At 43.5% G+C, this 18,634-nt stretch overlaps 1 protein-coding gene across 1 annotated transcript; it reads left to right on the plus strand.

The window, feature by feature from the left end:
• Nucleotides 1–1,060: 1,060 nt before the first annotated feature.
• zgc:162331 (uncharacterized protein LOC793007 homolog) lies at nt 1,061–17,622 on the plus strand. Its single transcript, XM_061075313.1, has 5 exons — nt 1,061–1,718; nt 13,376–13,567; nt 14,304–14,457; nt 14,571–14,756; nt 15,824–17,622. The coding sequence occupies exons 1-5, from the start codon at nt 1,373–1,375 to the stop codon at nt 16,158–16,160; spliced, it is 1,215 nt and encodes a 404-aa protein (XP_060931296.1). The 5' UTR covers nt 1,061–1,372; the 3' UTR covers nt 16,161–17,622.
• Nucleotides 17,623–18,634: the final 1,012 nt, after the last annotated feature.

The raw sequence follows: 18,634 nt of genomic DNA on the forward strand, positions 1-18,634 counted from the left end.
GCAGCAGACCATTAGAATCCAGTAGCTACTGAAGGCAGGTTTGTTTACCTTCCAGATATATGCAGATTATTTCAATGATGATAAACCTGCTAAGAAACTGTCATGGAGTCCTTTCCCATTGCCAGTGGAGGAGTTTGCCTGTTTTTTCTTACCAAATTCACACACCATGTGAAATATATTGTGATATTTATCAATATTAACAAACATGACAATTGCATCTTGATGTTAGATACCATTTACCATTTTCCATTATCCTCCAGCCCACTCCAGTTACACTAGCATTCTACTATGTGTGTTGTAGCCACCATGCCATATTAGTGCAGCTTGTAAAGCTGTGAGTCAGTTCTAGGACACCTTTGCACACGTATACATCTATATCATAAAAATATGAATATATATTTACACGTCCTGTTTTCTTTCCTCCAACCAGGCCGGCTGTCTTCGCTGTTTGACCACTTTCGGCCTGAAAGACGTTCCAGGAGGTGGGTGCTTGTACAATGACTAACAATGTCCACACAGGCCTCACAGTGACAGAAACATATGAACACAGCGGCAGCATGTTAACCTGGTTCGACTGAAACAGAAGCTCCATTCTGTCACTTCTGATTCCCTCCTGTTCTGCTGGGAGTTCAGTTCAGGGCAACCACGATATTTCCTAACCTCCTCGTAGGCTGGTGCCGTACAGTTGTTGTCTCGTGTGTGACCTCCCATGAGGCGGTGGCTCAATAGTAAATATTGATCCCTGGGAGTGAGGCCTTCGACTGTCTATACAATGCACTGAAACACTGGGCGAGAGGGGCGGCGAGGGGGGGAAAGGGCTGCGACCAGGAATATCAGGACTTAAGGCTGCATGAGTTACAGCTCAGCACAGCTCAGCGAATGAGTTAGTGTTACGCAAGAGCTCAGTCAGCCCAGCTGGGGATCAGAGAGAGGGGGGAGAGAGAGAGAGAGAGAGAGAGAGAGAGAGAGAGAGAGAGAGAGAGAGAGAGAGAGAGAGAGAGAGAGAGAGAGAGAGAGCAGGGAGAGTGCGAGCGAGGAGGAGGCTCGACAGCAAGTGAGCAGAGAGCGAGCAGATTACAGCTGGATCCTCCACAGTTATACGCACACATGCACATGCCAGCGCACACACATGCACGCTCCCTCACTTCATCTCCGTCTCTCCCGTGCAGCATCATGAGCAGCACCGCCAGGGGGGGTTTCCTCTCTCCACCGAGGGAGTGAGGGGAGAAAGAGGGACAGACGAGGAGGACAGGTGAGAAGGAGAAAGAAGAGAGAGGAGGAGGGACAAGAAGAAGAAGGACCCTTATTTTGACCATGAGGCTGTGAGTTCCTCTTCCTCTCACAGAACGCCTCTTCTTCATCATCTAACCCCATGGCTCCCAAAGTAGGTCCCAAAGGTCAGAGGCCCAGCACCCCCCTCTGGATGCTGCTGTGGCCCCTGCTCTGTGCACTGGTCCTGGCTGAGGGCACTTCACTCGGCACAGAGGACCTGCAGGGCACCGGTGCCATGTCGCTGCCGGAGGACTGGACCGGCACGACTGTGCAGCTGCAGCCGGACCTGCAGACTGAAGCCGAGACGCAGGCAGGAGCACAGACGGAGGCACAGACGGAGGCACAGACGGAGGCACAGACAGAGGCACAGACGGAGGCACAGACAGAGGCACAGACGGAGGCTGTGACAGAGATGCAGACTCAGAGCATCACCAGGAATTACACAGGTTAGTGAATCTGTCAATCACCCGCTGTTTCTTCCATTTTTATTTTTTTGAAGTGTACACACAAAGTTGTAACGTTGCAAGAAATATTTTTTACAAGTTGACAGATTTTGACCCAGGGTGACGAACACCTACTTTTAATAATCAAAGATTCAGGGCGACTATTTTAGTGAAAAATCAAGAAATTGTTTCCATTATTAGAAATGTGAAAAATGTCCATCACCATCTTTAATCATGGACAATGGTCCAAAACTGAGAAATATTATGGGTTTAAATGAATAAATATATTTTAATTATGTTTCAAAATAGTTTTTAAAAACGATTAATCTTCTATTGGTTGGACTAATTGACTAATAGCATGGTCTATATAGATTCATAAAGCTATTAAGGGCTTATGTCAAATGAATCGACTTTTGGGTCTAAGCTTTTATCTTTCGAACAAAGCTTTTCCTTTGAATTTCCTCATTTCACATGAAACAAAGTGTTGGGGTTATGTTTTATGACACAGGCCAGATGAAACTCCACACTGACTTCCAGAGTGAGAAATCAAGAACTGCCTGTGTTATGAATGACTCTCTGACCCAATCAACTTTCTGACCTCATCAGATTTTTTCTCCTCATCAAGGACTAAACTGTTCAAACATTCCAATCAATGCAGATATTTAAATATTTTAACTGAATTACTACTATTATGACTACACGTGTTCTTAAAAGCAAACAAACCAGAGCAATTGCAGCGTGATAATATCTGTTGTGTCAAAGTCGGTTTCCTCCGTCGACTTGTGTTTCCCTTTCAGCTTAACCTCAACCCGACCTTTACCTCCAGCGTCTCATGCGAACCTCGACCTTGACCTCCCCTTTGCCCCGAACCTAACTATAACTCAGATCGTGGAAAGCAGCGCAGCAGTGAACGCGATTCCAAGACGTTTGTCACAAGACCGGGATTTACGAACGCATTTGGCAAAACTTTAAAGCCGCTAAGAAGCCTTGAGTTGCCCCAATTTCACACTGCAACCAGCACATATCTTAAGCACGTTGCTGAAAGTGTTTTCATGGACTCATTCGTGGATGTTTGGCCATTTTTCTTGCTTGATCACCCATTCAAGAAACACCCCAACCCTTCCATTCTGTTTTGAATCCACACACCATGAGAACGTGGTGATCTCAAGTGACTGAGTCGGATTTTGTGCAACTAAACATCTGTTTCAGTCGGGCTGCTGTTCTCTACAGCACGCGAGTGTCGGCCAGTCCCTTGGTGTTTGTGCAGGCAACAGCTCATGCATCCACTCCGCTTTGCTTCGGATTAAAAGGGAATCTGTGTTTGTGTGCGTGCTTGTGCAGCTAAACATACACATGCTTCTCAGTGTGCAGAATGTGCGTGTGCTCTTGTGCATCATTTATCTTTTTGGTGCAAATGATTTTGCTGGACTGGTTTTTACTTCTTCAAAGGACTGATCGAGGGTTTGAGTCTCAGTTTTTTAGTTTTCGAGAACTAGTTTGAGCTCATGTTTTGTAAATCACGTATAATTTTTTTAGATCATGTTTTAGTTTTTGTGCTAGCATACAGAAGTGCGTGCACATACAGTACACGTGCACTGTTGTGTGTTTCACTCATGGTGGGCATATGGCTGTGGTGGCAGTTGATGCAGTTTAAGACACTTTGTTATGTCCAGACCGGAGCTGCTCAGCCTGAAGAGAAAGCTGCAGCGCCGCTCGCATGACTTCACCTCCGCTGACGCATGAGCTGCCTTTCTCTTCTCCTCCGTTCCCTTTGTCCATTTTCTCTCTCTCTATTTCTCTTCTACTCTCTGTCTATATGTCGCTCTCTCCCACTTCCTCTGTGTTTATTTTCGTCAGCCTCTATCTCATCTCTCTCTCTTTTGTCGCTAATTGCTTTTTTCTTCCCCTGTCCCTTTGTGTCTACACACTTTGCTTTTTCTCTTCCTTTTTCTTCTCTCTCTGTCCATCACTTCTCGTTTCTTCCTTTATCTCCTGCCACTGTTTCTCTCTCTTTTTCCAGCATTTACTCTTATGTCCCTCGCCCGCCCTCTCACTCACAGGGCACATATCCTCACGTGCATGCATCATAAATAGCCTATAGCAGGGGACAAAATGCCTCACATGCCTCTCTCTCTCACACACACACACACACACACACACACACACACACACACACACACAATCAGAAATGCTTTCGGCCCAAACGACAACAATCTTCTTAAAGGTTTAGAGAATAAACAACACAGTTACTTGTTTCATAAGGGCAGCTGTGAGTTTGACAGGGCAGGAATAAGCACTTTATACTTTAATAACACACACACACACACACACTCACACACATACACACACACACACACACACACACACAGGTGATCAGCTGGCTTGCCAAATTGCCCCACATGCATGAATTACGCCAGAGCAGAGTGTTTATGTGAGAGAGCTTTCACAATTCAAAAATCCAGGAGGTGTGATTAACATCAACTTACCCAAAAGCAAAGTATGTGTGTGTGCGTGTGTGTGTGACATTACGAACTATTTATTTCCAGACGCATGAGCAGATAAAAGCTTAGGGTTTATTTTTCTCCCACCATATTTCAGGCCTGGTTCCCTCTTTCTTTCCTTCAGGTCTGGATTACAGCGGCAGCACCGTGTTTGTGTATTGGACGTCAGCTTCTCGAGAACAGTCTCAGTTGACATTTATGGGACAAAAAAAATCTAAATAAATCCAGTTAAATATAGAAGGCTTTTGTGCGCCCTGGGCTTCTGAACAGGGAAGATTTATAAAGCCGTCAGGTTAAAGCCAGTGAACGAAGACAAATGTGGTTTTGTCGTGGAAGTGGTTTCTAACCTGTTTTTCTGTTATCGGCCCATAACCTATTTGTCAGTACCACCTGTCAAGGTCAAATGTGTAATTAACCATTTAAAAGTGGATATTGTTACATTATACTATATACTTTCCATATAACGTTGGTGTGGTTGAATTTGCATTAAGCTTACTATCAGTGCAGAGGCTAGATTTCACATATACATTTAGCATCTATTTAAACTGTTAATTCAGCAAGCGCTCATTTAGAGATGTCAAAATTCCTTTATATCAATTTTTTTTTAAATTTTATCCTCTTATCCATAACTATTGCATCCCTTTATTACTTTAGTTTGAAGTATTTTTCAAGTAAACTGGTACTTTTTTACTATTTTACCATGTTTTAGCAACTATTCCATCCTCCATTGGCCAACTCCAGTTGTATTTCATCTCTTTACTGGTTACTTGTAGCTCATGTCCAATTTTATCGGACTATTTAAACAGTAAATTCATGGAGCCATTGTTACCTTTTACCCAACACCTGTTTACTGAACGCACCCTTTTCAAATCGATAAAACTGGTGAAGCAGATGTGTGAAGGTTCCGACCCTCGGAGGATTTCACACTGTCAATACAAGCCCTGATTTATTATGCAGCTTGTCCAGGAATTCTGTGCTGCAGACCGTTCCTGGAAGTAATCTGATCAGGGATCTGCAATTGATTCATTAATTTTCAGGTGCTCCTCATTTGACCTCAGACTGGATTCACACACACACTTGTAACTCTTGTCACTCGGTCTGTAGGTTCATCTAATCTATTCTGAATCCTCATCTTACACCTGGATACCAACACCAGGTTTAAACTCAAACCAGTTGAGTCCATTTAAATTATCAACTTTCATACAGCTTTCACAACATTATCGTTATAGCATATCAATATATCCAACAGTACAGACAAACAGTGCACACAGTGTGTACCAAGAAGTCAATGTACTTTCAAATAAAACTCAATCTACAAGACAGTCTACACTTACAGCTCTGTGAGGTTGTACTTCCATGCTTTAAACGGGACAAGACGTATTAAAGGCCAATAAGCAAATGCCTCTTTTTACGAATGTGCAAAACAGAACTTTGTAAATAACAACAGCTTGTGGCCAACTTACGGCAACTCTTAAGGGACATGCAACCTCAGACACAGAACAAGGCATGAAACACAGGTCGTCTGTCACACTCACACGGAAATGCTTACAACTACAGGCTAGTATAGAGATATTAGGGCAGGTATAATGTTAAAAGTTCTGAAAACCATAACACTCAAAACTATCTTGTTTATTATTGATCATGACAACAGAATTCTCATGAAAATGCAGATAATTAGAGATGAAGAAGGGAAAAAAGCAACAAACTGACTCCTGTAGTGTTTTGACAATCTCAGAGAAATAAAACATTATGAGAATAAAAACTGGATCAAAATGTAAATATGTAAATCAGTCCACCTTCACACTTAGTAAAGAAATATAAAGTGAATGTTTGTACATCAGTAAATAACAGTTAACCTGTTAAGGTGCTGGAAAGCTGCTGATGGGCAACAGTTATTTCAGCTTTAGCAAAGCCATTAACACAGTGGCACAACCTATTAACCTCGACAGGGTGTGTGAGAGTTAATGTTAGTGTTAATCTCTAAATAAGGCCTATATATCAGTTACTTAGCAGGCAGTCTGCCTTTTAATCTAACCAAACAAGAGTTTACAGTCGAATCCTGTTTATAGGTGTTTTGCGTCTGTACAACTACTTTATCTTTTTACTCCACAAGCACTTCAGAACAGGCTCATTTTACCAGATGCAAAGGGACTGCTATGTTCTTATGTTCCCTCCAAAAGAAAACACAGGAGACTAAAGCAGGGCATGCGGTCAACAACTACAACCAAAGTCCTTGTTGTTCCCAGCGGCAAAATATTCCAAACTTATTCTACTTCTGTTAGATTTGTTAAATACAGCATTTACTTCATGATGACAATAAGCGGCTTTTTCTTCACACTGAGTCTCTCTGGATAAGATCGTCAGTCATAAGCCCAAAACTTGAATGTATAACGTTACAATGCCAGTAATCTGATTAACTGACGAGCAAAGCCAATTACCTTTGTCTATTCCCGGCTATTTCTAGTGCAAGAAATCCTGTTAATGACATGCTAGCACGAGGGAATACAGATGCACACGTTGGGACACTGGACCACCTGCTACCGCAATTGAGGTCTGAGTTTGTTTTCATTGGAATCATTGGAGGCTTTAAGGGAAATCTATACTCTTCATCATTCCTTAAAAGAGCAGTGGGTAGTTTGATACTATTATAATCTATAAAATAACTATTTAAGTATATTTCAAGTTTAAGTCATTTTTTAAATTAATTTTAAGGAAACACAGCAACATTTATTAAAGTTTAATAAACACAGCGGGCCCAGAAGAGGAGTTTCTGCGGTGATGCCACATTCACACATACACAGCCAAGAGTATTTCTGTCCACGACACACGCTATCGTCCGTCCTGAGCCCTGCGGACTTGGTGAGCTTCAGACAAAGAGTTGCCTCTGTCTCCTGCCTGTCAATCCAATATGGCTGCTGGCAGTGGCTCAACTTCATTATTACCTTCCCACGGCTTAAAGCTAGCCCCACAAACTGAACAAAGACGCTGAGGGAGAGGCTGAAATGAGCCCTCCCTCTGCCCTGGTGGTGGAAGCAGGGTGGCAACAGCTAAAGGGCAAACAGAATGAGAGTAACCAGCCTGCGGGAGATAAACACGCCTCTCAAAAGTCCTCCAAATTGTTGTTTGGTGCATTGTGCCATGCAAAACCACAAACGAAGCATTTATCGTACTGATGCAGTCCCTGTCTGAAATGGGCTGTGGCCTTTGGTGATGTTGTATGCAGCTTTCTATCTGGAGTTGTGAAAGTGACCTGCAGTAATGAAGCCGCGTCAAGAGAACTCAATCAATCACAATTTATTTGTATAATTTGTATATTCACAAATCACAATTTGCCTCATAGGGCTCAACAAGGTGCGACATCTTCTGTACTCAACCCTCAGCAAGAGAGAGGAGAAAAAAACAGTAAAAACCCTTTTAACAGAGGAAAAGAGGGGATCCCTCTCCCAGGACGGACAGAGGTGCAATAGAAGCCGCGAGCAGCAGAGCACATCAACAATAATAACAATATTTACAACATTGATGGGAAAAGACAGCATCTAACATAAATGGAAATATTTATCAGTGTTTAAAGTATTTGTACATAAGAAAATGTCCGACAGAGATGGAGGGAGCAGTAAAGACAGATTTAACGAGAGGCGTTGTCAGTAATGCGAGAATATGATTATTCAGTTCATCAATATTGAACATATAGTGTCATCAAATTCAACACTGCAATTCCTTGGCTCCTTGACAGTACACATGCCAAGTGTGATTTGATGAACAGTTGTTGATATATGCGAGCCACAGACGGACAGACTGAGATTCCTGGATGTTAAATGAGGAGACTGACGTTTTTCTCATGTTCGGTAAAAGTGTAGCTCGAGCCAGCTTTGGTCAAAAAAAAGGCTGAGCATGGATAAAACACTGGTCTGGCTCTGCTACAAGGTGAAATCCCTCTAAAGGCACCTCCATGAAAACAACGCAAGTGAACAGAAATAACGGATGTGTGTGTATATAGAGCCGGAGGTGAGGTCTGATCCCAGATCTGATCACAAGATGAGATGGGGTCACATTTTAATGCCAGGTGTAAACACACACACACACTCAAAACTGTCTACTTGGGATGGGATCACAAAAAAACATATGTTAATTAATACCAGGTGTGTACTGGGCCTGAGTGAGCTTAAGAGGTGCTGGCAGGCCATGATGTGGGAGTGACTTCAGATCACACAAGGAACAGCTGGAGGGGACTAAGCTAATATTATACTTAAGAAGAAGTAGAAGAAAACAAAGATGAACGAGATGAAGCCAGTCAGCAAAGTCATCTTTCATCAACTTCCACTCAGACTCTCCCTGCCTGGTAAAGATGAAGTTTATTTTCAACCACTGCTCTGAGCACAGAGGAGACGCAGACTTTCCTTTTGTGTGTTCAGCTCACATCTAACTCCGAGCTGGTGCAAATTCTTAATTTCTTGGTGGCTTTGCCTTTTTATCAAAGGAAAACAAGTAATCCACTTCTTCCTCATGGAAATCCCTCAGAATGAGAAGTTGACGTTAATGCTGGATGGGTTTCACTCACAGACAAACACACACCGGCTTCTTCAAATGTCTTATTCAACATATTTTCTGAGGATGAGAGGATAAAAACTGCACCACTCAATATTTCTATTGAATATTTCAATATAACTTCTGAAATATTAAGTGATGTAGGAAAGGTGAATGCCATATACCTCTATCAGACCACAATCAGTGGGTATGTGCTGAACGTCTCCTTTCTCATCCCAGACAATAGCCAGGTGGGTGTAACAGGGTTTTGGACCAGAGAAATAGGGGCTATAGAAAGCAATGCGTGACTGTGCAAGTAGCTCATTCTTTAGGTTTCACCACCCACAGCTTCTCCTGTTCACTCTCTGCCCTGCTTCTGACCACAGCTCACATCAGCTTTTAGTGAAAAAGTGCTGATGGACGCATTAAACAGATCACCGAGACATAAAACATAAGCCACTCCGCAAATAAAAAGAGGAGAAAATAGACTCAAAATGATGAAAAACAAGATTTACGAATGCAACCATTGATTTAAATGAAATTTTAAAATATCCCTGCCTGTACAAATGTCCAAACAATATTTGTGACATCCTTTTTGTCTATTTACCGACTGTGCTCAGATCAGCTTACACCTGCATATGCAGGTTTGAGACTCTTTGACGTGAGGGACACCGCACAGACTTTAATATCAAGCCCCTTTTACTTGTTCTGCGCACATTTCTACACAGTGGGCATGGAATCTAAAAGACAAAAGGTGTTTAGCAGGCAGCAGGAGTCCAACGAAACTGAGTTGCATTATGGGAAATGTTGAATATTAGATATTCAAACCTGTCTCTACTTTAAGCACTGATTTTGATAATTCTCTCTCTTCGTGGCAATAAATGGAGTCGGACTTGGTTGTAACTCACTCCCTGACATTGTTTAGCGGATGGGAGTGTTTGTGCAGTGATCACTTATTGAACTTGAAGCCTCATGAAGCTGAAGAGTTCAGATTTTGGGGCGTGGATGTGCACTATGTCACACAAGATCTATACACTTTTTATATGTGTGCATCCATTGTGTGTGTGTGTGTGTGTGTGTTTGAATCTTTAATGCAAAGAGCCTAATCTTTATTTAATCACAGACTATTCCGAGTGCTCCCCTGACAGAGACGAGTGGAGAGGGTTTCACAGACGAACACAGCAGGGGGGATGCTTGGACGGCCGTGCAGGGTTGCCAGGTCGGCTCGTTCAGAAGTGTTTTTCGCGCCCTGTTGCCGGCTGAACTCTCCCAGTGGCAACCCACAGCTTCCACAGTGATAGAGAGGCTTTCTGAATGCGAGCGAATCAACAGGACTCAGCAAATAGAGCACAGAGTCAACATGCACACACACACACACAGAGACTAGTGCTCTTAGCCGATGTCGATATTCTGCTGTTAAATAAGTGTGCACATACAAACAATTCCCATCTGAACTGAACTATAGTTAAGTCAACAAACACACCACCACTAACACACGTGTAATCTCTGTCTCTCTTCTGGGGTTGCTCTGTTTGTTGGCTCCACACTGGTGTCATTCTTAAGTTTACTGTTTACTACTGGGAGGTGATGTTACCTCAGCAGGTTTCGTAAGAATAGGGAAGAGTTTCCTGTTGCGGCGTGGCAACAGCGAGCAAAAAAAACAAAACAAGCACAAGTCTTAAAACACACACTCGCGCGTAATATGTTTAATATTTCATCTGCCTTTATAGAGCAAAAGGCTTTTTCTTTGGCAGGCAGTGGCAGTGTGTGTGTGTGCGCATGTGGGTTGTGTGGGAGTGTGTGTGTGGTTGTTCCAGCACAGTTCATTTAATAGCTCATTTGTTTGCTAGATCACAAGCTGGCATACAGTTAACACCAGGGGGCGTAGCAACCTGAGAGGGGCCCCCTGAGAACATCTGATCCACAGCAAAGATTCATCTATGTTAAGGAGGCTTTAACATCACCACAGTCAGAACCCCCCCTAACAAGGCCCTCTACCAGTAACTTTCCTGCCAAGAGCTTCTACCCCCCCCCCCCCGGACCCTTTTGCCTGGGGCCCCCAAAGTCCCTTCAAATGCCCTTGGTAAACATTCAAACATTGATGACAGTAAGGAAATAAGAGTTGTATCACCAAACACTGCAATCCCCCAGCCTCTTGTAGCTCATTGTTCTGGTAGAACAGCACAAACTGTTGTATTTCATATACTACTTTTCAAACAGTGTTGTTTCAGAGAAGGCAAAGATGAATGAACAGACTCGTGCTGGAGAGTCCAGTCCTCATTGAACGTCACATGATGTCCGTTAGGACAACATGTGCTGGATTTGACTGTAGCCCGACTGAAAAGCAGCACTTTTGAATTATTTAAAACTAAATGCCCTTCCTTATAGTAGCTTTACATATTGTGCGTGCTGGGACACTCCACAAGCACAATATCACTTTAGTCACAGTCTCATGAATCTGGCTCTGACACAAAACGATTCCGGTGAACAGTGCTAAAAAGAGAAGAAAGGGGATTTCTACCTTAACTAATATAGGTCATATACTAGAGCGTTGTTATTTAAAGCTATAAGTTGGGAAAAATGCTGATATTTATTTCATATTTCAGCAACTGGAACAACTGCATCTCTAAATGCTTCAGTATTCTTTTAGCTTGTAGCTAAGGTGCTGCTCACAGTGTGATAGTATTGGTATGAGCTCTCCTGGTGGGAAACAGAATGGCTTTTACTTTCTCCTCTGAAAAGCTTGTCTTTGTTTCCATGCACCGTGCCCGTTACGCACGTGTCTGCCTCTGTGTATATATATATGTATATATATACATATGTGTGAGCGTGTGTATGTAAGGGAGGGGGTGCAGTCGTCTTCACACAGGATCACTGGATCCTCTCCCTCTCTGCAGAAATCCTCCCATCTGTCACTCCTAATCAGCAGAGAGCAGCTTGCATGTTCACAGGGTTTTATACTGGCATGACATCTCTCTCTTTCTGTCTCTCACACACTCTCTTACACACACACACACACATTCGCTGACTCACAGATTACACTAATACTGACACAGCAAGGCCCTTCCCATGCCATTACTCATTAAAACATTAGCAGTATGCTGTAATTTTATTTATCCGATAATTTTTTTAAGCAACATTTATTTTAAACGCGATTTTTATATTTAAAAACATTTTATTCATCACTTTGTAGAATATGCGTAGTGACATTATCACACAACTTCCGGGTCCCACTCCCATTTTTTGGGAATTTTGACATTGTGTTGGTTTGCATCTTACTTAACAATACAATTCTTTGCACTTCCTAACAAAGCAGGAGTCAGTCAAGTGCAAACCATAAATCCCAGCAGCTGACTGAGAAATTGCTGAGTCATCAGTATTGGAAAATACCCCTGTCAAACCCCTGCAGATATTACAGGGTCTTTTTTTTGCTCATAAACCTCACTAACAGTACATCTGAGTGAACATGGATTGTTAGATTCAGTTAGCGATGCTGTGAGTTTGTGCACCGGAGATTTCCTGAGAGCCTCAAACATCCTCGCAGCTCGACAACAGCAGCTGCTGCATCACGAGACCTCTCCGAGGAAATGGCTCATTGTAGCATAAGGAGGATAAAAATAGGGCTTTCTGTCTCTGCCTCTCTTTGAAGGCGATCCAGTGTTACTTATAATCTCAGAACAGACGCTCCACGCATGAGTGCGAGTCTGACAAGACAGCGGAAGAGAAGAAAGAAAGAGAGGGACGAGAGGGATGGAGAAGTAGACAGGGACAAAGGAGAAGGGGTTAGATAGAGGTAATGGACGAGTATAATTCCTCTACACATTGTCTGCAACGTGACGTCACAGCCAGATATTCAGAGTCTGACAGCTGTAAATCTCCGTATCAAAGAGATTTTGTCCACCGATCAGACGTCTTTTATAGAAAAGCCAAATTTAACTCAGGCAGCTTTTTATCGATGGAAAGTCCTTTGTGCTGTTTCTGTAAATGTCATTGAATAAATGAGCACTTATCTTCCACTAGGCCGTTCCAGATGGTAACGACATCTTAACTTCACTTTCAAAGTTTCTCCCTTTCAATCTTTTCAATTATGAACACTTACTCAAAGGTCAAATTCTTTTTTGTGATAATAATATACATATACACATAATATATTACTGTTTTCTATTTAGTCCTTCTTACATTCCATTTACTTGGCAGTTGTTTTTTTCACAAGTGACGTACAGGGGAGGCAAGTTTGGGTTCAGTGTCACGGGCACAGGAAATCAAACCAGCCATCCCTGTGATCATGGGACAACCCGCTCAACCACCTGGTACACAACTGCTCAACTGAACTCAGAAATCCCAACTGCAGAGTTCAAATTGACATGGCATTATTATTATGCACATTTTGACCGCAATCTAAATATTACAGCTTCAAGGGTCTATATTTATATGCCAATCCAAAAGATGTATACTTCGGGGCTTCAGCTAAATAATTTCAGTAACACGGAGACATCAAATGTAGCAAAATATCATTAAAAGATAACTGGGAGAAAAACGACTGTTAGACTGTGCCCCACAGCCCCAGTTTCTCCTCAGTGATGTCTTCAGCTCTGTGTCGATCTGTGAGGTCACCATCTCGTTATTTCTCCTCAGGTCTGTCCTGTGTCCCCGTCATGCCTCCGCGTCGGGGCTCCTTCTACGTGGAAGGTGGCACAGGCGTGTCTGTCGGCAGCGTGCTGGCCTTCTGGTGCAGAGAGGGATACCAGCTGGTCGGCAGCGACAAGATCTACTGCAACGTCAGGAATGGAAAACCCCAGTGGAGCAACTACCTGCCTGTCTGCGAAGGTATAAGCAGGGTCACGCAAAGTGGGACTTAATAATACGAAAGCCGTTTTTGAAAGTTAGAATATAAAGTATGAAGGGTTCCTCCACTTCTATGTCTGTACTTCTCATTTCTCATATCTGGTTTTGCATGAAATCAGGTTGCAGGTCTCTTGTAAATACCTTTTTGTGCTTGGAGAACACTTCTAACTTTTCCCTCTCGACATTGCAAACATGTCGTGTGAAATCAGCATCAAGCTGCATTTAGAGAATCAAAGCGGAAAAATGCCAGAGAAAGTTAGAAAACTACAAGAGGTGCTAGAAACATCACTTGTAGGTGTTGGAAATGTGACATCATATCATCTGCCAAAAACAAAGACATGCATCCAGGATAATGTGATATTATGTGGCTGTGGCTGAGGGGTAGAGGGGTCGTCCTCCAACCAGAAGGTTGGCGTCTCAATCCCAGTCTTCCCCATCTGCATGCCAAAGTGTCCTTGGGCAAGATACTGAACCCTGAATGGCCACTCATAGAAAAAAGTGCTGCCCATAGATGCACTGTATGAATGTGTGTGTGAATGGGTTGATGGCAGATCTGTATTGTAAAGAGTAGTCATCAAGACTAGAACAGCTCTTTCTAGCTCTTATAGACCATTAACTGTTAATGAATGTGTTTTAATATATATCATTATATATTAGGAATTTTCTTGGGATCTGTTGCAGGATACATTGACACACAGTCTCTTTTTCCACTCATCAGCGATCCCCAGGCCAGAGGACCGAGGTCTGAGAGTGGCCGTGTTGGCATCAGTGGTGAGCGGCATCGTCATCCTCGCCATGTCCTTGTCCTTTCTCATCTGCTGTCTGCAAGAGCGCTCGGGCCGGGACCGAGCCAAGAAGGAGGGCCGGAGCAGGTAGGGGGTGGAGAGAGAACCTGAAAGAAGCCCCTCGATAGAACCCCTGCAGCTGAACGTCTCCGTCACACCCAGGCTTTGTTCTCCGACTGATAAAGGTCTCCCCTCAACAGGCGCAGGGAGAAAAACTCATCCCGCCGCAGCGAGTGTTGGCTGGAGAGAGAGGAGGGTGAGTGGGAGGCCTTCCCTCCTCCCAAGATCTTCCACCTGTCCCAGAGGGTGAACCCCCGCCTGGCTCCAGACAGCCCCCTCTACCTCACCGGAGGCCTTGGGGGACACGAGAACAGAGGATACCAGAGGTAGAACATCAGCACTCACATCTGGAGGAAACCAATTTGGAAACAAGTCACTTGTCTCGCTTTAGAACATTTTCAGACACTAGGAAAATGTCCAGAGAATTGGGTCCAGACATGTTCTGGAGTTTGTCTTTCACTTGTCACATCAGACGCACAACAACAGGAAAAGGTCTGGAACATTCAGGCGAGGGGTGGCTTCATGATGTTTTATAGTCTGCTGCAGAGACCATGTGTTTTTGTTCCACCAGCCCTTATTGCCAACAGGTCTCAAATCTCTGTGTCTTTCCAAGTTGACATCTTTGTCCATGTGTTTGAGTGAAATGAATTAGCCTTTCCCAAAAATCCATCTATGCAGTATTTCCATGCATTCTTCCTTTATCTATACCGTTTATCATTTGGGGGTCTAGGGGGGCTTGAGCCAATGCCAGCTGACATTGGGTGAGAGGTAGGCTGCAGCCTTGACAGGTCACCAGTGCATCACATAGCGGACAAAGAGACACACAAGCATTCACACTCATATTCACTCCTACAGTCCCCAAGGCAAACACAAGGAAAACATGCAAACCCACAGAAAGTCCCTGGCTGGTTGTCAAGTCCGTGACCTGCTAAGCACTGGAACACCATGCTGCCTTATCTACAGTATTTACCAGATGTTTGTCTTTGGTAAGATGACTGCACATGGGGCTCTAATAAAGAACCAAAGGCAGGAGGCACTGAAAGATGGACAAAGATATCGTTGGTCTTTGCATGCCTTTACAAGCCTTAAAAAAAGACCTGAGACAGGAGGTGTCTGCAACTCTTTCCTCCCCTTCAACATCATCCACAGAAAAGGAACAGGGCTCTGTATATATGGCGACTACTGCCATGGCCGCTGCGGTATAGTCGGGCAGATGTTGGGGTTCAGTGGGTGCAGTGGTATTTCTTAATGTTGATTCCAGAGGCTTAAGTCCCATTCAAACAAAGCTGTGGCCAAAGTGAATCCAGATCCAAACTCGAGTTATCACGTTCTTCTAATGCCAGTTATTTCGATTTCTGTTGATGGTGAAAAGTCTTGCCTCTCTCTCTTTCAGGAGTCAGGAGAGTTTGCTGAAGGCCTCCCTGCCCGGACTCTACCGTTCTGAGTCCCAGCTGTACCCGCACGTGGTCCTGCAGAGGGTCCCAACTCCGACGGCGCCCTCCGCGCCATTGGCGCCGTCTGCCCCTCTCTACCTCCACCTCGCCGCCTCCTCCTCCGCCGCCTCCTCACCGGCCCATACAGGCCCCAGCAGCCAGCCTCACCTCATGGCGCAGTACCCAACCCCGACGTACCCACCGAACCCCAACACAGCGGTGCCCCCCTACCCCCACCCAGCACCGGCGCCCATCTACCCCCATCCCAACCCGGTACCACAGCGGCGATGGCAGTAGCCGCCACATTGACATAGCCCTGTGACATTCCTGTGAAGGAAAACCCAGGAAGAAAGCATCGCAGGCATGTTTTGGAGGCACATGAAGTCTTTCCATCTTCCTCCATCCCCGTTTTCTCACACTGAAGGCTGCAAATGCAACTTTCCAAAGCAGACATGACGGGAAAGTGCAGACATGAACACGCAGCCAGTCGTAGAAGCCTCTCTGTTTTGCCGCATGCTTGCAGTTTGGACTGGACCCCAAGCAACTGAACACTGGAGGTTTTTCTTTGTCCTTAACTCTTACTGAACTACTACGGTTGCTGCATTCTGCAAGAGGAGCTCTTCCAAAGAAGCCCTGCTTTCCTTCAGCCGTCAGAGATGACTGCTTCATGTAGCCTACTGACAAAGGGACAAGACGAGTTGTACTTACTTAGTTTAACCTTTTGACGCTCAAGAGAAAATAACCCACAGAGGAGGAGGACTTCAATCGATGGCCGCCACTGTCTGGGCAGCTCGCGGACATGCTAACTATTTAAATAGTTTATATTTATTGTGTGATTGGATCCCTATCACCCTCCCTGAGGTACTTATTGCCAACCTCAATAAAACAACTTAAATATCTATATAAAATATTTTGACTTAAAGATAGAGACTTTGACCAGAGCATGTGTGATGTAATAAAAAGCTTCTGGGTCACTTTTCTGATCAGTTGTACTAGATTGACGATCTGGATTACTGGGAAGCACTGTGAAATGTGAAATGCCTCCATTGGCTGCTATGAGTTTAACTCATTCTGTCACATCATTATTTAAAACCAAGACACGTCTCATGGTCAGCAGTTACAATAATATATAGATTCTGGCATAGTCTCAAATGGGTTTAGGAACATGATGAAAATATAAGACTCAAATTCAGACTTGAAATCAGAACCGGGCTGAATGATAACTGCAAATGATTGTCACACATTGAATCAGTACTGTCCGGTTTGAGCCCAGGATATATTCAGATAATGTCAGATTTATTTCCCACAGAAAATAACAGATTTTTAAATTGACTTAGAACATTTTGAAAATGTACATTTGTCAGTTGCTGTGGGACGAAAGCTTTGTGCAGATGAAAGCACTGATATGTACAGTTTGAGCAGGAGGAGCCATGCGTGACAAGTCGACCTATAAAATAACCTGAAATCTAAACTTCAGATTTTCATCTTGATTTAACTTTTTTTATAATCTAAACCTTGAGCATTTAAAACCCTGTGAGGCCCCTTAACTGTTGCTTTAGTTCACACTGGGGCTTTTTATATTTAACAGAAGGACTCGACTAGAGACACTAGCAAATCAGCACTTTATATTTTTTCGAAGGGGGCGGTGTTTAAACGTCTTGGAATGGACCGTCCTAGATATTTCTTGTACTGTTTGTTGTGTAATAACGAGACTGCCATAAAAAGCTCAATAAAGAGATTATAGTTTAGGTCAACAGTTCACGCTTCATGTTGTGCTTTCAGTGAGTGCTGCCTCTGACGGAAGAGACAGAATAAAATATGAAGGAAGAGAAAAAGCAGAGGAAGGAAGGAGGGATGAGAAAATGTACCAGAGGCTCGACCTAATTCATCATTGTGTCACGACTGTTGAAAATGTGGAGACAGCGTCATTTGCCTGCAGAGAGACACTGACGCGTGACGAAGATGGAGTGGTTCGTCTGTGGAAGCCCAGTCTGAGTGACGGAGCAGAGATTCACATGGTGATGGAGGCCGTACAGATCTCAGAGGCTGTCATGCTACATGTGTAGGCTGGAGGGTTGATGTGCTACAGGGTTGTTTGTGTGAATGATGCAGGCTTTAGCTTACTGGGAAGAAAGAAAAAAAAAATCAGATCATATTTTGTTTTAACTATTGTACAGCAACAGTAAATACGTATAGAATGAAGGAAGGAATGATGGAAGGAGGGAAGGACAGAAGAAGGAAAGAAAGGCGGAAGGCTTGTACAGTAACAGTATACGTATGGAGGGAAGGATGGATAGATGGATGGATGGAAGGAAGGAAGGAAGGAAGGAAGGAAGGAAGGAAGGAAGGAAGGAAGGAAGGAAGGAAGGAAGGAAGGAAGGAAGGAAGGAAGGAAGGAAGGAAGGAAGGAAGGAAGGATAAATGGAAGGGAGGATGGAAGGACAGTAGAAAGAAAGAAAGAAAGAAAGAAAGAAAGAAAGAAAGAAAGAAAGAAAGAAAGAAAGAAAGAAAGAAAGAAAGAAAGAAAGAAAGAAATTAAGAAGGAAGCAAGCAAATAAGCAAGGAAATAAAGTAAGAAGCTAAGTAAGGAATAAAAAACCAAGGAAAGAAGCAAAGAAAGAAAGGAAGAAAAGGTGGAAAGAGAGAAGAAATACAGAAATTATTAATAATAATAATAATAATAATAATAGCTTGAATTTATATAGCACCTTTCAAAAGACCAAAGGACGCTTTACATATGTCTGTGGGGACAAAAGAGAAAAGAAAAGAAA

Source organism: Limanda limanda, chromosome 1 (assembly GCF_963576545.1).
Source record: "Limanda limanda chromosome 1, fLimLim1.1, whole genome shotgun sequence".
Taxonomy (NCBI): Eukaryota; Metazoa; Chordata; class Actinopteri; order Pleuronectiformes; family Pleuronectidae; genus Limanda; species Limanda limanda.

What these genes read in the sequence shown, in the direction of transcription:
- zgc:162331 (XM_061075313.1), top strand. Translation starts at nt 1,373, where the DNA reads ATGGCTCCCAAAGTAGGTCCCAAAGGTCAGAGGCCCAGCACCCCCCTC. An exon ending in CTACCTGCCTGTCTGCGAAG is followed by an intron (nt 13,568 to 14,303) that starts GTATAAGCAGGG and finishes TCCACTCATCAG; the next exon opens with CGATCCCCAGGCCAGAGGAC. An exon ending in GAGAACAGAGGATACCAGAG is followed by an intron (nt 14,757 to 15,823) that starts GTAGAACATCAG and finishes TCTCTCTTTCAG; the next exon opens with GAGTCAGGAGAGTTTGCTGA.